The 23,219-nt window shown below is 39.7% G+C and overlaps 1 protein-coding gene across 3 annotated transcripts in view; it reads left to right on the forward strand.

The window, feature by feature from the left end:
* Positions 1-11,205, forward strand: part of ZNF217 (zinc finger protein 217) — a 28,881-nt gene extending 17,676 nt beyond the window's left edge. For all 3 annotated transcript variants that reach the window (XM_061375437.1, XM_061375438.1, XM_061375439.1), the window contains exons 3-6: positions 1,043-1,168; positions 2,004-3,590; positions 7,660-7,788; positions 9,078-11,205. In XM_061375437.1, the coding sequence (XP_061231421.1) occupies positions 1,043-1,168; positions 2,004-3,590; positions 7,660-7,769 (1,823 nt within the window). In that variant the 3' untranslated portion in view covers positions 7,770-7,788; positions 9,078-11,205. The remainder of the gene's footprint in view (positions 1-1,042; positions 1,169-2,003; positions 3,591-7,659; positions 7,789-9,077) is intronic.
* The last annotated feature ends 12,014 nt before the right edge of the window (positions 11,206-23,219 follow it).

Raw genomic sequence — 23,219 nt, forward strand, 5'->3', positions numbered from 1 at the left:
GTTTGTTTTAAACAGCTATGGCTTGTCTATAGTTTAGCCATACTTAGCATTTCCAATATAGGAACTTTCCAACACACAGCTTAAAATGGTTCCTAGAAGTTCCTATCTATTATATATCTAACATTTGTTTCAAGCAACTCATCTCCTTCCCTCTCTTCCCACTGTAGCTTTCTAGTCAGCTTTGATTTGGATATTTTAGGGAAGTTGTTTTGATGTTTTATTTTTTCAATTCAGCCTGCCAGAGAAATCATGTTGATTTGAATGATGTATTGTGTGTAAGCTTTCTCCCTTCTTGCTGTACTTGCCGCCCTCCAGTGGTAACTGCTGCTGCTTACACTTGAGTGGAACCAGTTTTTAATCTGTGAATTTATTCCTTGAATACACATTTCACAGAACTAGCAACCACTGTCACTTTCCTACTCCCATATTTGTCAAAGTTTAAGCATTAATGCTTCTAGTGAGATAATATTGCTCATTAAATCCAAGATGGTCGTTATTACAGGCGTGCCACTCCATTAGTTAGCACAGAAATAATAGTATTGCTACAATTGTTAAGAAACCCCTTCTTTCTTCTTGCCTTCCTTCCTCAGAACACCTTCCTGTGTTATGCCATGGTATGTCAAGCACCTTTACAGTCTTGAATGATCATGCTCACACTTATCAAGCACTCCCTTTAATAAAAGAACACAGTTTAAACCCATGCTAATTTCTGCTATGAGCCATTCTCCATCAAGTTCCTGTAGGTCAATAAAGACAATTTTTTGTTTTCTTCTCTGAGACCTAGCTTTCCATCTTATTTATTCTCTTTCACTGCATTACAGTCACTAACCACAGTATTACTTGACACAGACAGAAACCTTTTTAAATTTTTGATTGCTAAGTGTGCAGCAGTACAGAACACAAAATGCTCATAGACTATAGAAGTTGACAACAATTCATCATTCTGTGTTTTTCCTTAAAGATAGTTAAGATATTTATAATTTTAAATGAGACTCCAAATTTGCATTTGCTCTTTATAATATAGCTATATTTTCTTCCAAAGATAAACATGAAGATGTTTTGGAAAGAGCAAAAGTTAAAAACCTTGGAGCCTCCAGAGAATGCAGCTATTGTGGGAAGTATTTTCGCTCAAATTATTACCTCAATATTCATCTCAGAACTCATACAGGTAAATGGGCTTCTCCTTTGCGGGAGGGGAAGGAAGTCTGCTGAACCCAGTTGGATAGAATGTTTGGTTTTGCTGACGAAAATTACTGATATTAAGAACAAAGTTTAACGCTAGAAAAAAAACTCCGACTGACATTTCTCAGAAGGAATTATTTACATCAGTGTAAATTCTCTCAATTAGGGTTAATTACATTACTGTTAAAATCACAATATACTTGAAAACATCCATTCTTTCTGCATTTAGCAGTCTAGCAAAAAGTTTTGGGTTTGTGGTGTGTTTTTTCTTAATATAAAAATCCGAACCCAAACCAAACAACCTATTTCCCAAGTACTAAGTTGATCATTTGCCAGTTGCTGCTACTTGAGAAAAAGCTATGTCTATTTTTCAGTTCAACCTCTTGTTTTCCATAGCCAGACACTTTCTACTCCTATTAATATATGTCCCTGTTTCTTTTGAATTGGCTCTATTTATAAATGAACTGTAACATTTGTGTTGTCGCATAGCATACTTGTGGTATGATCAAGGGCTACAAACTGTTGGAGTTGACCCACAGTTATACTTCATGCTTATCTCTGTCAAACATATTGTCAGCTACCATCTCCATACATAGCCAGTCTGTGGAAAATATCTTCGTTGTAGCCAGAAGATGTCACTGTAGTTAGTAAAAGTAGAGATGTAGTTCTTTGATTTAGATGAGTTTGGCAGTTAGGACTATGTGTCAGGGAAAAGAAAACATTTTACTGTATCGCAGCCTACATTATTCCCATGTCTTTAATTGTATTAAAGACTTCAATCAAATTGTGTCAAATTATTGACTGATAAAACTGTGTTTCAGGTGAAAAACCGTACAAATGTGAATTCTGTGAGTATGCAGCAGCACAGAAAACTTCACTGAGGTATCATTTAGAGAGGCATCACAAGGACAAGCAAGCTGATAGTGCAGCAGACATGAAAAGGGACAGCAAAGTTTCATTGCAGAGTCAGGAGCTCTTGCTGGCTGCTGTTGGTGCTCAAGAAACCAAAAATTCGAAGAAGCTTTTTGATTGTGCCAAAGATGCTGTGTGCTGCCCAGCTACCAAGCAGCAAAAGGAAGCTCTGTCCTTGAACAATGCAATAGGCAGCACAGTCCTTTTAAAAATGAAAAATAATTCTAGGGAATTGAACAAAGGTTCCGTTTGTAACAATTCAACTAAAATACACGAGAATGTGTCGACTCCTTACCCAGAAAAACTAAAGGCTGAGAAGGAAACAAAGGAAGCTCAGCCCTGTATTCCTTATAAAAGAGAGAGAAAGGAGTCTGTGGCATCAGAGGGAGATGATGTCCAGTATGTTTGTGCTGTAAAGGGTGGAAAAATTGTGAATGATGTGCGAGAGTGCACTGGAACCTACAAACACAAACCTGTGGTGGACTCTCAAGAAAAGCCCTTGAACTTATCTATTGGGACTTCACAAGAATGTTCGGTGGTTTCAACTAAAGACCTGCTAGCACCCAGCACCTGTTCATTTTGTGGTTACAGAACATTTTACCCAGAAGTCCTAATGATGCACAAGAGGCTGATGCACAAATACAATCCTGACACCGTTAACAAAAATGGCTGTAGAAACAAGGCTCTAGCTAAAGCCAGACGCACTGGATGCCCTCCAGCTCTGCTTGGTAAAGATGTGCTTCCTCTGTCTTTTAATACTAATAGAAGTAAGGCTTCCCCATCTACACAGCCAAAACAGTTCCAAACAGGGAAAGCTAAACAATGTCACCCTCTGCAGAACAAAGTCCCTCTCTTTTCCGTGACTGACTCAAGCAGCACAGCCCCAAGTAACCTCAAGTTTCATAAACAGCAAAGTAATATTGGAGCTCAGGCAAATAACTATAGACAACCTCAGCAAGAAATACACTCCAGTTCCAGTATCTCTCCAGTGTCGGACAGAGTAAAAAGATCTGAATGTAAATTCAAAGCTCCGAGTGTCCCAGTGTCTCACTCTGGGCTAGTAAGCAGCAGTATGAATGCGGCTCTCGACTCCCACCTAAATGAATCTGCCTGGCCTTGTCATCGAGGAAGAGACTATCTTTGTGGTAAATCTGTGAGCAATGTAAATCTAGACTATGGTGAACCATCTTCTAAACGAACGAAACCTAATCTGTTAGCTGTTGAACCTACTGACTCTCCAATGGCTCATTACAGAAGATACGAAATGGGCAGATTTCGTGCTGCAAACAGATATGCAAATCTGCTACCTCAGGAATGTTCTCGCACCAAACCTGCATCCTCTGTTTTGCCAACCAAACAAGGGCTTCTGAATTCAGATGATATTGATCCTCCTAATGTATTGACTGTTCTCAAACCTTATGAGCCATATAGCCCTGGATCACTTTACAGTTCTGGTGGACCTAGCAATGGCCAAGTAACCAGCTCTGCAGTAGAAGGTACTGTATCTCCTTCCTAGTTGAATCATAGAATTGTAGAATGGTTAGGGTTGGAAAGGACCTGAAGATCATCCAGTTTCAACCCGCTGCCATGGGCAGGGGCACCTTCCACTAGACCAGGCTGCTCAAGGCTCTGTCCAGCCTGGTCTTGTCTCAAACCATTGCAATGTCTTAAAGTATTACAAAGAAAGGCAAATAAAATATAAATAAGTGCATACCCACCTTGAAACAGAGAAAATAAAACTGTACTTAGCATTTATACCAAGTCCAGCAAGTGCTTGGGTTTTAAATTTAAAATCCAAGTTCACCAACTCCTGGCTTGCGGAATTAAGCATGGTAGGTCTGAATTTTAAAGAGGTATTTAAAGTTCCTCAAGTTCCCTCCTCTTCCCCTGCCAAGGGTTTCTGATGGCAAACATGTATTGTCTGCTCATCAGAGCAGTCCAGACATGCTAGCTTATCCAGGATTTAGAATGAGCCTTTCTGTTTAATATGCAAGATGTCTTGATCTGTCTGGAATACTAATAAAACCTCTTGCAAAAAAAAAAAAAAAAAGGTTGTCACAGACAATTGTTCCCTTCAGCTGGAGAAAAGGGCATATTACAAATCATAAAACTGATTTAAATCTTATACCTCTGTTCTTCAATGGGTTTTTATAATGTTTAGGTTTTAGTAGAAACAGTACCTTGTTAAATCAAGACAATGTATTTCTGGTATTCTAATCATGGTTTCTCCCTGCACTAAGTTGTAATGCTTTGTGGAAAACTGGGACTACTGGAGATGAATGTTTCGGGCTGTATTTGGAAAACTGGCACTTTCATGAAATACATGTTTTCTGTGTTCTCAGTCAACATCTTCAAAACTTGGCAGGACACCAAGATTCAAAGGTGCTAGGTGATATTTAAGCAGCTGTCTGTTTGTACAAGATGATATTTATGACTTTGAGCTGAGGTCATAGAATCATAGAATAGTTAGGGTTGGAAAGGACCTTAAGATCATCCAGTTCCAACCCCCCTGCCATGGTCAGGGACACCTCGCTCTAAACCATATTACCCAAGGCCTTGTCCAGCCTGGCCTTGAACACTGCCAGGGATGGAGCATTCACAATCTCCCTGGACAACCTATTTCAGTGCCTCACCACCCTAACAGGGAAGAATTTCCTCCTTATATCCAATCTAAGGTCAGTACTGACTTGGCTATAAATATAGGCCTTTCAATTTTGAAATGAAGATCCTGTTATAAAAATGAGGAGTGTTTGTGTCTTAAAGCCTCTGCTAAGTTCTTAAACTCTGAATACTCCCATTCTCTGGAAGCAGTCAGATTATTCTTCTGAAGTAGTCTTGGGTTCGTAACAAGCAGGGACGTGTTACCTTAGGTCAGAGTGAACTGTGAAATACTAAATCTGCATTTAGTTATGTGGCAAAAAATGCATTCACTAACTCTGTTCTGGTTTTTGTTTGCTTGTTTTAAGGTTGTGGGCTTCATAAATATTCAGGCTTGTTAGTGGGTTGTGGAAGGATGAAGGAAAGTGTTACAGTTCTGTTTCTAGTCTGGGTAGGGAGTGGATAAAGGAAAAGCCAGCATCACAGCTGACTCACTGTAATGGTTGTGAAATAGAGTTAATTCTTAGTTTCATGAAGAGTGCTGTCTGTGTACCATGAACTGTATCATGAATTGCTATGAGGAATGTAAAATGGGCACTAGGTTATGCATAGAATGCAGAGGGACAGGCAGAAGGACAACTGTTGCTGTTTTGATTCCTAGTGATCTGAGAGAACGAAATACAGGCTTTTTTTCTGCTCACAGAAGTTACTCATGCAGCCGTGGAATTTAGAGTGTTTTGCAAGACTCTTTATTTACTTTTTTAAATTAATGGTTGATAGCAACTATGAACTTAATCTGTGATCTCAACATCTGAGGGAGGACATGGCTGTCCTTATAGACTAAACTATGTTAATTTGTTCTGACTGAGGATTTGTGCCTAACGACATTGATATCTGTTGATCCAGGATTTTGAGGGAATGCTCTTGATGTTACATAAAACCCTATTAGTTTTTATAAAATCAGGAAGGGGGGAGTTAAAAATTATTGCAGCTTCAACTAGCTAGATGAGTAGTCTGCTCTGAGTACTAGATGGTGGGCAGTCTCTTACTCCTTTCCACCATTATTGTACGTTGGGAACAGGGAAGTTCTCTTGTTTTGCCAGTAGTTGTAGTGAGGTTGGCCTGCTGATGTACCAGATGATGCAGTATTATTTTTAAACAGTGACTTCATTGGAATCCACCTTGTTCTTTTGCAAGTTCCACCTGCCTGCAAGAAAAATCTCTGTGGTAGGCTTTTCTTCCTCTTCTTTGATGCAAGCTTGGAGACACACTAGCTTGTAGTCAAGAACTTTCTACTGTTTCTTTTTATTTAAGAGTTCTCAAAACTATGACTGCAACTAATTTGACAGTATTGTTGTCATGGAAATAGAGATTTCATTGTTACATGGTGCTGCCTCGGGGCAAGAAAAGAAACTTTTTTATGGCTGTTACCTATAGTGGAAAGAGTTGTGAAATAAGACCTCCTCTGTGCGGTTTTCTTAATAACCTCAATAAAAGACATGTGTGATAAAATGTAGGGGGTTAAGGCTAATTTCCTAGTTTTCCACCCAGTCTGCCTAGAAGTACCCAACCCAAGCCTTTGATAGTTGAGGGGGTATAGAGTAGCAGATGGGCAAACTTCTCAGTATTGGGAGCTTTAAGGTGGGTGGATATTGTGAAGATGAAAGCTTCTGCAGATTCTTCCTTTGTTAAAAAGTACAACTGTATGTAAGAGCTGCAAGTCCTCAAAGATGTATTTTGTAAGATATCAAAGTACTGCAGGTGTAGATCTGAAGCTTTTGGTAGTCTTTTTATTGAACTCTGGTAATATTATAAAACATGATGACAAACCTTTTTAAGGGCCTGTGTGCCTTGTGGCAACATTATTTAGGTCCTATGAACATGTTGCATCACATGTTAAATGCTGGATCAAGTTGTCATGAGAATATGTTCCACTTGGCAAACTTGATTAAAGCATGATGCCATCCGTTACTGCTTGTAAGCTCTGCCATTCTGTGTTGCCCTGAAGAGACAGAAACATTCTGAAACCACTCAGTTTGTGTTATTTTCAAATTAGTTGCCTTTGCAATGGCAACGTGCTATCAAGGATAACCTGTTGGCTGATTGATCTGGCAGAGGCTGCAAATTAAAGACAATTGCTCATGACACACTCCAATGGCTTTGTAGATTCTGTTGGAATATTAATTTAGCTTTGCTATTTTAATTTAATTAAAGCTTGCTAGTTTTTTTTCAATGCTGCATTTAAAGCTTTCATGGAATATGGATGGCAATTGGGCTTTTTGTATCCTGTGGGAGTAATGATTCCTGACTTTTTTCCTTAATTTTATGAAGTGTTTCTGACTGCTTGCTTAAGTTAATAAGACTTAGTATGGAACAGGCATTGATTTTACATCTATAAATCTGAATTAATGGTCTCAGATAAACATGAAATTACCTGTATACTAGACTGAAAATTGCTTAACAAAGGTCTTCAAGTAAATGTATATTAACACTCTTTAAAGTGTCACAGTTGCCATATAATCTATGATGGCAATAATGTCGTATACCTGTTTTTCCTCTCAAAATTCAATTTCCAAACAAATAGTTGGTGTCATGCTATGTATGAAAGTACTACAGCACTTAAACTTTCTGCAGTGAAGCCTGCTGTATGACGAGTTAAGCAAAGAAATTTCTTGCAGAGAAATGAGCAAAATCTGGAGACATGGACATCATGTGTCAAGCTTAGAACAAATCTGATGATGAGTACTTGTCATTCTCCCTGTATTTGTGCTGAATACTAAATTTAATCTAATCTTCAGTAGGGCTAGGAATATCTGTTTTTTGGGGCCCTGCTGATGAAACTATTTGTGTTAGCATCTGTGGTATTGTGGGATTCTGGATGCTGACATAGCCTTGCTTGCAACTGAATGTCTGACCAATTCAATTAGCAAGGAATAACTCTAACTTCTCTACATTAATTTTTGTCAGGAAAGAGATCAGTGTCATACCAACAATTACCTAGCAGTGTGCTACAGAAGCGAAGTTACGAAAGCTTTACTGGTAACACACACTTTCGACCAAGTGACAAGAGGACTTGATCATTTACTTCAAGAAATGGTAAATAAACCTTTTGATCTAATTGTTACTTTAATGTTGTGTCATGTACTTGCAGCATCAAAGGTTGCTGCATCGCATAAGAGGTCATGAAAGTCTGAACCAGAACAGCTGAAAATACAAACTCCCCCTCTTCCATGAAGTGAATCAAATACTAGTGCAGTAGTATTAGTTACTTTGAATAGTGGTAATGGCTTGCATAAGAAAAACATAGATGCTTTTCTAAAAGAAATGGAAGGTGTAAGAGTAAATATACTAATGAGTTACAATGAGTGGGAAGTATTCAATGAGGTACTTTCCACTTAAGTCAGTACTTGAGGGTTGAAGAGCCTTGTGTGGAGAAGGAGAGAGGAAGTGGTGTTATCACAATTCATGAATCCTATGGGAGGTTATGCTGGTTAGTCCTTCCTGAAAATGTGGATGTTACTCATTTTACAGCTTCTGAAGGTCGTGACGATTGCCTCAAACAGCAACTCTTTTTTTTTTTTTTTTTTTTTTTAAATGGATTATTTCATAGAGAAGTAGCTGGCAGCTACTGGACAGTCTATCTTCGTGTGCTGGAGAGGTTACTCCAAACAGTTTTTCCTTTGCTTGATGAAAGGGTGGGTGTAGCTTCTTAGAGAAACCGGTCAAGTGAAAAGAATTAGCCTGGTATTCTGGATTCCCGTGTTTCTTTTCTTCAGTGTATAGCTGTATCTCAGACCTTAACCACCCCATTGTGTTAGCAACATTCTTAAGATGCTGAAGAGATAGGTACTATATAAGACTATAAATAAATATATCTCTGTGCTTTTTCCAAACCCAGAGCTACAGGTAATTTCCCTCATTCAAATTTAAGGAGAAATGTCTTGAATACTATAGTATGTGGACCAGCACGCACTATTTTATGGAAAGATTTGGCATATCTGGGGAGCAGAGCTATTTGACATTTGTTGACAGCTTTTAAAATAAATTGGTTTATTTCTTGATATTCTTTTAATCTTCTTTTATTATCCCTCTAGTAAGCATATTCTCACCTAGTTCTGCTTGTTTAAACTCAACTTCCTGCCTGTATTTCTATGTGGGACTTAAATAGCTTCAAAAGTAGTCTTGATTGCCAGCTTGTATTTGGCAAATGAAAGACACAGACCATATGTGACAATACCAATTTCTAAATACACTTATGGAAGGATGCGGAGAAATTCCCTTTATGTTTTAAAGATACAAAAAATGTGTTGTACTAGTTTATATTTGTACAACACAAAACCATATTTTTTCTCATTTTTTTATTTTTTGTTTTCATTTTCTCCTAGGTCTAAGGATACAAGTGCATGTTCTATGGAGTTATACCTGCAGTTCATCTCTTGAGGAAGAATGAATGGTGAAAGCTACTGAACTAAGCTGTGATTGTACTATATCTAGAAACACTACAGTTTTATAATACTGGTTCTGTTAACATTTTGTACCAAATAGCCATAAAAAGTAGTTTAAACAATTGGGTTATGAAGGTGTGTGGAGAATGTTTATCTTGACATTGACTTTTAAGTATTTTTCATTAGAATTAATTGACCAAATATTAGGTAGGAATTATATTTTTACATACTTGAGTGCTGCTGAAGAGTTTCTCTTTGAAAGAATATATAATCCTTGCACCTCAGGTAACTGTAAATACTGAAGTTGAAATCCTGTTGGCTTAATGCTTCTTTTTCATAAAGTTGAAAGTTTCTCATCTTTTTTTCTGTTGAACTATGTTAGTTTTTAAAAACAATTTCCAAATAAACTGTCTGAAACTGTCCAGTTAATAAATGTTGCAAACATCAAAGCAACGGTGCTGCCATTTTGCTTGTATATGTTGTATATGCTGCCTTGTATATGTTTGGACCATAATGTATTGGGGAGGGATCTGTTTCCCCGGGGTTGTTTCCAGCATATTTTTAAATGCAAAGATGAGGCAATACTTGACATTTGGATTTCAGTGTGGTGTTCCTGAAATGTGGTTGGATTCTTCTCTTGGCATTGCTTGCTGTTCTTCAGAGAAGTCTTTTAAACATCTCTACCAACATACAAACTTTTACAGCAGCAAATACCTAGGACTTGCATGAGAAACAATATTAATCTAAATGTTTCAAATGTTTAGTTTTGTACTAAACTCAGTACAGTTACATTTAGAGGAGAAAACTACTTTGCACCTTTGTCCAAACTGTAAAGTCACAAACAGACTTGCAATATGAATATGGGATCTACAGACTTCAAAAAGGGATGTGGCTATGTTATAGCCTGCTTGACAGTGCTTGGAAGCTTCTTGATGTCGAGTTTTAGCATCTAATGGGTGTTTAAAATAAGTGAGAAATAACCTGTAAATGGGACAATTTCTCCTTTTATTTTTGTGTGAAGACAACAAGAGTTTTTTCTAATGCACATGCAGTTTAATTTTTGTAAAGGGAAGATGGCCAGTTACCAGCCAGTAAAGCACAGTTGTTGCATATTTTGACTTGCATTCCCTAGTTGCTTCTCACAAAGCCTGTAAAGACTTAATTCCTTCTGTACCTGACTTTGACTTCCATATATTTTAGTAAAATAAAAAAGAAAAATTTTGCACTGTTCATTTTGCTCTCTTCCCTCACACAGCAAATGTAAGATAGCAAAACCTGGAAACTCTTGTTTTATCATTATGCAACTTGAGATGTTCCAGTTGTATGTCTTAGTTCCTGTATATGGGACCTATTTTTAATGTCTCTGTAAACTGGCGATGTAATGAAGTGCTGTGTATCAGGAAATTGTACACTATTTACCTTTTTTCCTGTTCATAAGCTGAGCCATATGTACATAATCTAGATTTTTGGTTTCCTAGTTTTGCACTTTTATAGCCTATTTTTTGAAGATGAATTCACCTGGAAAATGGTTAATCTATTTTTTTTGCGTGATCTTTCAATGAGTCTTATAGAATGCATGCTGTAACGATCATGTGTACCTTACGGGGTTCTGTGATTTAAAAGTACGGGGCTGGGTTTTAGAATGTTTCAGCAAACACACCTAAGACTTGTTGGTTTTTAATCTCCCTTCATGCTGGTACAGTTTCCCTCAAGGCTTTTTTTGGGTAGGTATCTTGGGGTTAGAATGAAAAATGGACATGAAAAGACTTATTTTCATGGCAGCTCAGCCCTGTACTTCAGAATACACTTTGCCCGTCAGTATTAACTATTGGGATACTACTGGTTTTGTATGTTTCTTTGGAAATAACAGTGCATATATAGAGGTACAAATTGTTGATTTTTTTTTCTTTATGTATTTATTTCATTCCATTTTGTTTTATTTTAATTGTTGAAACCGGAAGTCATCAAGCAGTAGGCACACATTACTCATTTAATTTATGATGTATTTCACTTTAGTTGAGTATATTATTACATGTGGATGTAAATATAGACTTGGTGTTTTGCAAAACTGGCTTGTGTGTCTTGCTTTTAAAGCTTGAAGTGAGTTGCCTGGAATCTCATACTCACTTGACCTTTTTGTCATACTTGCACTGCTGGGGAGGGGGGAGAAGGAGAACCTGCCAATAACCAGAACCAAATTCATGCCTTGTTCAGTTTCTTATATGAAAATACTGAGTCACTTCCCAGAAAATCTGTTAGGCTGAAGAGGAAAATTCTTTTAACATAATGAAAAAAACTTGTTTCTTTCAGTTGTTTTCCTTCAAGAAAGGAAATTGAGTTATTGTATACAATTTTTGTGCTCATAAAATAGAGGGGAGCAAGGATTTGTTTTATTGGTGAGGCTTCAGAATTTGTATGGGCTTAAACTGTTTCTGAAACCAAATGAGTTCTGAGAAATTTCTAGGTCTGATGTGTTCCTGGTACTTGGCTGAGGTGTTAGACCTCACCAACAGATCTGACCATACCTCAAAACTAGATTGTGAGTTTGGAAGACAGCTAGAAAATACTAATCAAAGGCAATTCTCAAGAGAAAGGGAACTCATCAGATGAGAGTTTATATACATCAACTGTATTCAGGGTCACTTGTATGAGTGACCACAGCCTTGTTGACATCACAGGTTCAGCTTTTGATTCCTGTGCTTGGCTGGTGCTTGTTGCCATGATAAGGTTGGTAGAAGCAGGTTAGACTAGTTTCTTCAATAAAAGCAGTGCTGTCTGGGGAGGATAAAAGCTTCAAAGTATGGGAGCTTAATAAAATCATGTGTGTGGATCTGTCACTTGCTTTAGAAATGACTTTATAAGTCTTCTTTATGGTCAACCACAGGTTTCCTTTGGTGCCTCTTAGGAGTGCCAGGAGTCCTTTATTGTGCCTTTAGGAGTTTCAGATCAACTAGGCTGACTTAAAGTAATAAATATGTATTCCAGTGACTTTGGGTATTGGATGCCTGCATTGATATACCAATTTATGAGCTGTGCAAGCTGTTGAATTAAAAGTCATATTAAAGAGAAGATCTCGTTAACTGTTTGAGAGGGAGGTGTTAGATACAGAACCAGTACAATGGTATTCAACTGAAGGTTGAAAAGTCCTTTTTGGCTTCAAATGCTTTGCATCTTTGAACTGTGTAGGATTTTTGGAGGTGCTACCGTGTCTGTTTTGTCATGTAATTAGTTCCTCATTTGTGTGCTATGTTAATACTGCTAAAACACTTTTTTTTCTGCTATTCTTTTGCGATAAAAATTATTCCCAGACAAAGACGGGTTAATGGAAAGGCTAAGATTGGGGGAAGGCCAAACCAAAGAGGTGGAGGCAGTGGGTAAAGCCAGTGTCTTTTTTCACTGTTGGGATTGGTAAAGATGCTGAAGCTGAGGTGTTGGTAAGTCATGCTCTGAACCCTTTGTGCTGCTCTGGCTTCCACCATGATCATGCCAGTGAAGCCCTGCATTTGCATGGTAACCTGTGTAGTGCCAGGTTCTGTTTGTGACCCTGCTTGGAGGTATCAGAGGACTTAAAATTTCTGTCTAAAATGTTGGAAAACACAAGTAAAATAACAGTTACAGACATTGTAAGACCAGCATCAAAAGCACTTGTCTGAAGGAACTTCCTAGGCTTTAAATGAATTACCAGTGAAGATACATAGACTACTGTATGTCATGAAAATATGAAGAAGCAACACTCATTTTCTCTTATGAGGAAGAATATTAAATTACAAAACAGTTTCTTCTTTCCCTTTGTGAAATCAAAATATATGATTGTGTTACTAAGCAGATTTCTCTGTTCATTTGCTCACATTTGAGAAAAGTGCATTTAATTAGGATTAACAAGTCTCTAAATTGCAGATGGTTCTCAGGGGAAAAAATACTTATGAGTGCATTCACGACATTAAAATCAGTACATTTAATTCAATTTCATCTTAATATTAATTCATAACATCCAAAGTAGTAGCTCCTGGAGAAGATATTCACACGACTTAGCTTTACTGGTGAAAATGCGATCCAGCATTTCCAAACATGCTACAGCATGATTACCATGTGTAATTATGCAGATTGAGTAGCTACAAGCTAATTATAAGCATGCCCATTTTGACATGTACTGTTATCTATAACAAGGGTCATTATATGATATATAGTTTGGAAGTCATTAGTGGTAGGTGCAGAGTCCAGTATTGGGTCACACGTGAAATACTGGGACGATCAGTAGCTATGACCTCATCATTCCAGAGGGAGGGCTGCTGGGTTGAGCGCAATGAAGCTTAGAACTAAGGAAAGCTGGATTTTGGTAATACCGCTCCCTCTTCGGAAGTTTTCTCCCTTTTATTCTCCCTACACACAAAATACCATTGCTGTGGGCTGAGCCGAGGAGGTCACTCCTGCTGTTCTGTGACACTTCCCAAACGCGTCTCCCCTTCTGTAACGTGGGAAAAGGCTGTTGCCAACAGTCGGTGTGGGGAGCATCACCCCACTTACTTGCCCTGTGAATCAGGAGATGCGGAAAAAGCAATCACAGCATCGGGGTCCCTCCTGCTCATGGGAGTGCAGAGCGTGTTTGGCCATTAGATGGCGGTGTCGGCAAGAGAGAGCCACCCGCACCGAGCCAGGGAGTTGACGAGCCCTGCGCAGCCAGACCGGCTGCCTGTCCTAAGGCCGAGGTTACTTTAGATCCTTGAATTAATGAGCAGCTGTATAAAAGCAGATACAAATAACGCAAAGGCAGAACTTCCCCGGAACAGACTATACACGCAGAAAGATGTTGATCGAGTTGAATAATCTGTAGCAGAAATCACAACATAACCAAAAAGCTTCACTGACAAGTGAGATGGACCAAAGGGAATCTGTAGATACAGAAACGTTATCTCTGGTTTTCTCTTCTCACCCTATCAATATTTACTGAAATGTGTTGCTACAGGGCAGATTTAGTGTGCAGTTTAGCTGCTGGCTACCATCATTTTTGACCGCTCGAGATTTTACAATTAATTAAATGATGCATTTAATAAAGTGGTGCACATCACTGTGAAACACAGTTCTCTGTGTGATTCTTAGGTACAAAACTATTTGCAAATCTGGTCTGATAAATAATTACTGAACGATTTGGCATTTAAACTCATTTTGCATGTCTAAAATATTTTCATTAATCCTCTCTGAAAGTCATGACCTAATTAATGATTTTTGTCTTGGTGAATAATCACTTGCAAAGAGCCTTTCTGGGATTTCATTCCTCTATCTTCAGTGCGGTTATTGGAACAAGTGGTAAATAGCGAGCTAGAGCCTGTGTTACCTGTCTGAGCTCAGGAAACAACAGGCTGCTCAGGTTTCTGATCATTCTGGAAAATCAGGGAATAGTTTTCACTTAAAAAATGCCCCCTCTTATCAAATAAAAAGGAAAGTTCCCATTTTGTCATGAAATATGTTATTGCAGTTTAGGGCACTTCTGAATTTTTAATATATATATGTATGTGCTCAAAAATCTAATTAAACTTTGCTAAATAAAGTAATTCTGAGCAAAGCAAATGAAATTTTAATGTCAAAGTTGAGCATAAATAGTTCAGAGGAAAGAGAAGATCAGAACAACTGAGTGAAATTAGAATTAATTTAATTAATGCCAAAGCAGATTTTCACCAAACTTGCACTTCTTAACTCCTGTGTTCTTCCAGCTCTTTCCCACCACAGCCTCCCAGCAGTCTGCAGCTTCTCAGCCAGCAGGCCAATACATCTGCTGGTTTCCATCCTTGACTTATTATTACTGTCCAGAGAACACCTTTTCCAGGCTCAACTTTTTGGTAAGCTTCAGTGCAAATAGTACCTTGGCTGAAGGCTCTTCCCAGAGATGGCATCGGGCATCTGCTCTGTGCATCCACAAAGTCGAATCAAGGTGAGATTTGGTACTTTGTAATTGCTGTTTCTTTTTGATTTACCCTCAGCGTTGTGTTAGGGTTTGTATTCCTTGTCTCCCTCCCTCTGCAACTATTCTGTGAGGTTAAAGGGTAACTGGGCTCAATGTTTGTTCACATTGGGTCTTGTAAAAGTCTGTTTTTAGCAGAACCTAAACCTGGGCCTTGGACATTTTGATAGAATCTGTTTTCAGGTTGAAAAATTTCTTTCCTGATAAGAATTTGAGTTGTTTCCCTGTTTGACTCCACAAGCCCAAGCTGATCATCTTTAAAGCATTAGCACAATTGCTTACAGATGGACTTTCTATATAGAAAAAGTGATTTCCCCCTTCTCTAACCTAGTGTTATTGCTGTTTTCCTAAGCTCAGGGGCCTCTCATTTTGTTAATTTAACCTGAGTGTATTCTGGGGTGAGTTTATCCAGAACTATTGATATTTCATTAGTTAGTTTGGGAAAACAAGCAAACAGAATTCCTAAATGCTTTTGATGCTGCTCAGTTCTTGTCAAGTACATGGGAACACTTCAATGTCCCGGTGTTTCAAATGGTTTAGATTCAGTTTTAGTTCTGGCTTTCTGTTTTCTTTACTTGTCAGTGATTTCTGACACTGGAATTACAAAGCCCAGTTTTGGAACACCTTAATCACACCTGAACTGCGTCGTGCCACTGACCTGCATGCTCAAAAAGCCTGGTTCAGTGAATTTGGTTGTGAATGCTTTAAAAATGAGTATCAGTGATAGTCTACCAGCAAAAAGGGCTTCTTGGTGGAGGGCCAGCTCTGGTAATTGAGGAACCATAGCTATACCTGCATCATTCTAAATTAAAGTTGAGTATTAACATAAAGCTGGCATCCATTTCTAAACATGTAACTTCATATTTAAGGTGTATTTCTCTGGACAATATGTCTTTTGTGTAATTTAATGTTGCCTTTGCCGTAGCACCGGAAATGTTCAAGCTCAGCATTGCAGCCCTGTTCTGAGTGGTCCCTGTAGGAGCAACCCCAGGCCAGAGTCTCTCCAGCGTTACAAAGGTGGTGTTCATCACCACAGCTAGACAAAGCCCCTAAATGCATCAGAGCCATTAAAGCACCATTTCACCAGCACAAGCATGTCTTTTCTCTATTAAAAATGTTGTAAATACCTTTCTAGTGACAGTACCATTGCAATAAATACTTTCAGCGTGGGGGCAGGCTTGTTTCCCAAATGCTCTTGTTAGTGTTGAGGTTTATGTTGATCGTCTCTGCAAGAAGGCTCCTCTCCTCTCTCACTAAGGCCCTCCAGATATGTGATACACTTAATATTTCAGGACCTCAGGTGTATTTTGCAGAACAAACAGGGGCAGCACCCAAGGTCTTAGCCCAGGTTACTGCTTGGCCTGCAGAAAACTTTGCCCAAGTCCTAAATTTTACAAAGCAGAATGGTTTGGATGTTGCTCTACAAGACTGCAGAGAGCTGATGTGCTGAGGAACACAAAGGCAGCATCTGGACTGTGTTTCCCTAAAGCACAGCTTGGTTAAGAACTCCTTTAAGGCACACTGTTGGGTGTAAGGTGCTGCAAAGCCCTGGGGTAGGGGGAGCTGGATGCCTACTGTTGTGCTTTCTTTACCCTACCACTGTATCCTCTACTGAATCCCATATGAGCACATCCGTTTTCCTGCTCGCTCATTTGTGGTGCCAGTTGTGCTGCTGATCACCAGAAGCAGGGCATGTGGGCAGACACAGTTTGAGGAGGACCCTGTTCAGCCCCTGTGTATGCATAGCCTAAGTCTTGCTGTGCATTTGGTGCCGCTGGTAAGGACCAGCTCCATGCAGCCTGAACTTTTGGACTGTTTTCCTTGTGGTATTTATTACTTCTCTGTCCATGAGGTCTGGAGCCCGGTTAAAAACACTGATTGCTCCAGAACTGCCTCTGAGCTGAGGAACCAGTGTGAGTAGGGACCAGATGCTGCGGGTATGCAGGGCTGCCTTGTGTGCCTCCAAACTTTTGTTTTCCCAACCATAAATCTTGACAGAATCCCCTCGGGGCGCTGTGCTGGGTGTGCTGTGCTCAGCAGCCCTGCCACAGGACACCTCAGAATCATGGGATCAGCCACATTCACGCCCAGGTGTTGAGCGATGGCTCCATGCAGAGGGGTCCGGTTCCACCTCACTCATGGGGGGATCAGGGCACTGACAGGGGATGTGTGTGAGGGCAGCCAGTTCGAGTAGCACTTCTGTGCTGTTAAACCTCAGAGTAAAGAGTGGGCCCTTCCCGTTTTGTGGTCTCTGGAAGGCTAGATAACCTCACAACCCCAGCCCCTGGCCAAGCCCTCCTCTCCTGCCTCCCACAGACTTGTTGATGTCCCACCTGAACTCCTCTGTACCGTGACCCTGGTGCCTTCTAGGGCTAATTGATGTCTCCTTAGCACCCGGACCTCACTGTCAGGCCAGCCATTTAAATTGTAAACCACTCAGCAAAGGCAGGCAGAATTAGATTTATTCCTGAATTGTTGAATAATGCAATATCCTTGTTGTACATAAAGAATCAGAAACGGCCCAGCCTGGTTTTCCTATGAAAACATTGAACTTTTATTAAATCAAGACAGTTTTAAGGAACAGTAAAAAAAAAAGAAAAGCAAGCAAACCCAACTGAACCAGCTTTCAAAGCTGCCCTGTAGCCAAAACATCCATCTGAGAAGCTGAGGGGTGGATTTTGTTTGTTTGTTTGCTCTCCTGTTGGAGTGTATCACCAGTAATTAAGAAAACACAGACAACAGATACGAGTTCAAACCCTTGGAATAAATTAGGGCAGTCTCTTCATCCTGCTGAGAGCTGCCTGCAGTTGGCAGTCTCCATCCACACGGGAACACTGCAGCACGGGTTGGTTGATCCAGGGCTCCAGGACAGGGTGGGCAGGGCTCCTTGAGGACCACAGTCCTGGCCCTGCAGCCTTATGGGATGGCATGAGCCAGGGGTCATGAGCAAGGGCAAGAGGGGAAAACATGCTCCAGTGGCGCGGGTGCTGCTGCTTCGGGGTCAGCGCCTTGTGCCTGGCAGGTGAGGCTCCCTTCAGGCCAGGATTTGGCCCTGCACCTATAAAACATGCCTGAACCATTAACTGTTCTTCCCAGGAAAGTGGTAGAGGACCCCGTGCTGGAGTTCAGTCAGAAAGGCTAGACAAAGCCCTGGGGAGCGGTCTGTGGGGAACAAACCTGTATTGGCAGACAGCAAGATAAATTGGATGATCTAATAGTCCTTTTCCATCTCTAAGTTTTATGATTCATTTGTTATTTTAGCCATCTATAGATATCTTTTATTTTACCCTAGAGGGGTTTCTTGAAATGTGTGCAATATATTCCTTAAAAAAAAAATCACTTAAAAAAGTCAGTGTTTCAGGATCCAAGGCACTGTCTCCTAAGCATATTTGCTAACAAACCACCCGGTGTGCAGAGGTTGAATGGGGGCTCCTATAGGTCAGCCATGGGGGGCTGGTGTGGGATGGTCACACCGAGGAGTGGGTGGTGTTAGAAGGGTTCAGAGCTTTGCAATGGTCATGGGCAGCTGAAGAAGGGAGGAGTGATGCCCTGGTGGCTCCTGACCTCCAAGCCAGGCTGGAAGGACCCTGAGAGGGACTTGGGAAAGGCAGGAGGAAATCAGAGGAGAAAGTGATGGTGGAGTGAGGGGAGCTCACCCAGCACTTTTCTCCCCTCTGCTCTCCCTACCACAAATGTGGGGATACCCATCCCCTCCTCCAGTGACCAGGGACCATGTGGGTAGGATGCTCGGCATCCGGAACTGCAGCCACTTCACCGGCCAGGCTGATGCAAGGTGGGCTCTGCTGCTCATCATGGCGAGGAGGAGCAGTGGCAATTGAACACGGCTACAGGTGAGACTGCGCCCGTCCAACCTTACCAAGCACAAGCCTGGAATCTCTGCCATGGAAAGCTGCTTCTCTTAGGCAGTCAATAATCCATCAGGGCCGGGGCGGCAGTGGCGTGTGCCGCCACACTCGGGTGTGTGACACATCACCCCACTCCCAGGGATGTTACGGGGGACGAGGGAGTGCTTAGGGAAACTAAGTGTTAAACAGAGCCATCCGTCTGAGGTGGAGCACTGGGAGAAGGGTGTTTGGTATCTCAATCATGCCTGGTTTATGGCTAGCGAGCCTTGAATTTGTGTGACAGCAGCCCAATGCCTCGCTGTAGATTACACCATAAATAACCCAGGCATGGAGTGGTCAGAGGAGCCAGATGAGGGAAAGGAAAAAGATCCATAGAAACAAATGCAGGGTGTGGAGCTGGGTTTTCCTTTTTCCTTATTTTAAGTGATTATTATTTTAGTGAAAGGAGGCTGCTAGAAATTGTTCCTGAGTTGCACTGAAACAGGCACACTCCTGTGGTTTTTCTATTCCCACAGCCTCTCCAGGTCAGTCTTTTTCTCCCTGCAGAGAAGGGGGGGGAAGGAAAGAAAGACAGAAAAGAAAAACCCACACAAAAATCAATCCATCAAATGTCATTACAGATTTATTAAGCCTGATGTAGAAAGACTTTTAACAGTAACATCTTCAGAAAGCATAAAAAGAGCACTTCTGTTCAGTCTTGTGCTTTGAAAATCTAAATATATTTTTATCATATAAATAATTCTTTTCATGTTTTAAGTGCATCTGTTTTTTTTTCTTTTTTTTTTTCCTTTTCAAATTTCCATTTTACAATTGGCCAAAACTGAAGTCTGCATTGACTGAAATGAAGCCATTTGCAAAGCTAATGATGTTGTGAAGCATGTCTATGGTGAACCATATCAGCTAGATTTCAGAAAGGTAGTTCAATGAGTGCAGCATTAAAATGAGGGACAGCCTCCAGCAAAATCATAATTGAACACACCCAAGTCCTTAATGTCTGCAGTTGGGTTTCCTGATGCAAATTACGATAACATTTCAGATGTGAGCAGTCGCTTTCCAATAGCTGCAGTGGAAAAGAGACATTTTATGCCACAAAGGAAAGAATTACCATGTTTAAAAATGTAAATAATATATGTATAGAAACCTTTTTTATGGAAATGAGGCATTCAGGATTATGTGAACAGTTTGGGCTATTTTTTTCCTTTTAAACACAACAGATAAAGATGCGTGATTTATTATTAAGGGCTTTAATTACAGTTCTAAAACTGCAGTGATTTTATTAAAAAAAAATATCCCTGGGCATAAAAAGTAATATTTTCTATGGTAAAGTTGAGGGATTTTGTTGTTGTTGTTGTTGTTTTTACAATATATTTACCATGGTAAAAATACAGAAATAAGAATCACCATGAATAGAATAATAGATTTCAATGCCGCAAAATCATACACAGAAATACATCTTAAATGCACTGGAATACAGTCATCTTCCTGTATCAGAAAAGGCCTTAGATAAATAGGTTTGACCTGATTTAAATTTAATGAGATACGTAGTCCTGATTGTTAATAATTGGTTTGGGGGAACCCAAAACAATAAAAGCAGTAATCTCCTCTGGTATAAATTATACAAATTTATTTAGCAATCAACCAAAGGGAGGAAAAATGCCATTAACATTATCAATTTGTTTAGTTTAAGTTAGTTATAATAAGCAAATAATTTGAAGCAAAATTGCCAGCCTGCCTTTGAGAAAGCCAGGGAATATCGGGAAGATGCATCTCTGTGCTGATGCTTCGGGGCCACTAGGTGGTGGGGTCCTCCCAGCAGAAAGGGTTCTGCCATTGCAGGGACCATTCGTAATCATCAAACCCAAGTGAAACATGGTTTTGATTAAAACAGCCTGTTGGCTCAATAATCTTAGTAATTTTAAAAACATCCTTAATGTGGAAGAAGAACACTGCAATGTCAGAAATGGCCTTGGGGCCCATTATAAACAGCAACAAAATAAATAAGGAGGAGAAATGAGAGGTCATGAAAACAAAATTAAGCTAATGTTTCAAAGTTTGACAATTATGAATTGTTCCTCCAAGAAGATATTAAAAAAAATAATAATAATTCAGGCACTATTAGATAAAATACAAAGAGAATAATTGTACATGTATGAGTTTTCCCGTGGGACTAGCATGCTTTAAAAGCAAAACTTGACTTAGATTTCCCCTCTTCCCCCCGCCCCCCTTTATAGCCAGCAATTGGGCAGGTCTCATGCAAACACAGACTTGCATTTCAGAGTTCCTCCGAAAACTCATCTCGAATTCCTTTATGAGCCATTAAAAGATGATGACCAAGAAAACAAACAAACAGAAATTACAAGCATATTTTCTATATATAAAAAAAGAGTATTTCCCATCATGGACCAATTTTTGTAGGAAACCAAAACAAGCAAATATAACAAAATCTGTGTTCAGAACATGGCAATAGAGTTAATATATACAAATATGTACAGTATAAAAATGCATCAAAGGCGCGACTTTTCATCCAAACAAGCTGCAGTACACAATGAAAAGCAGCTTGGCCCCCCCTCCACTGTAAGTATACAGGCAATATATTCTATACAGCATGCACTTGTTACAAAATGAGTGCAGAAGCACTGAAACATTCTACAGATAAAGTCACCGTGAGTCCTCTCGGAAAGGAGTCCCATTTGCGTTGTTCATATAAAAAATGTGTTTAATCTTTCTGGGTTGAGATTTGTAGTATATACATTTTTTTTTAAGAGAAATGAGTGTTTGATTTTTTTAAAATTATTATTATTATTTTTTAAACAAAATTTTAGACCTAACACCATGTGTCACAGATGTAACCTGAAGATGCTGCCAATAACAAACTTACTACATATCACAAGCGCTGGGGCGGAGCAAAACCATCAGATTTACTATTATGGCCACTTATGCTTTGTTATTTAGAATGGGGGTGGATCTCTCATGATTGCTGCTGACATATTCAGCATAATAAAAAACAAAACAAATGTACAGAAAAAAAACGCCAAACACAAAAGGATTAAGAAGTGGTGCCTGAGCACTTGAGACAAAAGGGCACATTGTACCAGAGACATATGACAGTGAAGTACCCTGAGCCAAATAAGCACTGTTTAGCTTGTCAGCTTTTGCAACCTGTATTGCACATTCCAGCATTTGCTGCATTATAAAGCCAAAATACTGTGCTATACATCCTGAAGATATCTGCTGCCTCACTTGGTGCCAGCAGTGCCCAGCTGTTACTTCAGCCCCAGAATCATTGCCTGTTCATGAGCAGACACACACCCACACACTGTGCTTTGTGTGTGCACAAGCATGTGAGTATGTATAAGGGGAAAAGGTCTGTATCTCACTGCAAATCTACCTTGCTACATACGGGTATGTATTGTTTTAATGTTACATGAGTAGTTAGTAAGTGCCCATATAAATCTTCCACATTTGAGACAATTGCAAGGATGTTTAAGTACTGTAAATGCATCCCTCACCTGATGCCCACGTGGGGATGTAGCTTTCAAGGAAAAGCATTCCTTGCATTCAGTGTAGCTGCATTTTTGCACAATGTTATTTTTGTTTTCTTTTTAAAATATTGATCTTTTTTTCCTGCTATCTCATCTGATGAAAGAATTTGTTGCCTTTACTTAGATAAAAAAATAAAGTAAAAAAGAAAAAGTTTGCTCAGCTAGATGGTATGGGCTCAAGCAGAGATGTTCGATCTGCCAGGATTAGTATTTAATCTGTTGTCTCAAACAGGGCTTTTTGCAAAGGCCTGAAGACATTTCATGAGCTGAGAGTGATGATGAACTGGAAGTTTATTACTCTGCAGTTAATTCCAGTGGTACAGCTATTTCACTTCTAGAAATGCTCTCAAAGAAAACATTGGACAGACACTTTCGTGCAAGAATCACCGGTGTCACCTTAAGCTTTATCTACTGAAGGATACCGGGATAAAAGTGCTTGCACTGGTATAAAAGTGGTCCAGCAAAGCAAAATAAGCTGTACCAGTATAAAGTGCTTTATAGAGATACAACTGTTTTTACATGAGGACTTTCACCAGCATAGTCACATCAATAACAAAGTTTTTCACTCACTTCCCTGACATAACTATAAAGCTTCTGAAGTGCAGCCTGTGCCTTAGATTTAATCTGTGCTGAGCTAGAGACTGTTTGCTGAAGATGTTTTCAAAACCATCTAAACATGGTAGGAAATCCAGGTTAGGAGCATAAGGACAGTGTTTGG

Source organism: Neopsephotus bourkii, unplaced genomic scaffold, assembly GCF_033783945.1.
Source record: "Neopsephotus bourkii isolate Nb327-2 ecotype Australia unplaced genomic scaffold, CSIRO-AGI_Nbou_v1 NB_1663, whole genome shotgun sequence".
NCBI lineage: Eukaryota > Metazoa > Chordata > Aves > Psittaciformes > Psittacidae > Neopsephotus > Neopsephotus bourkii.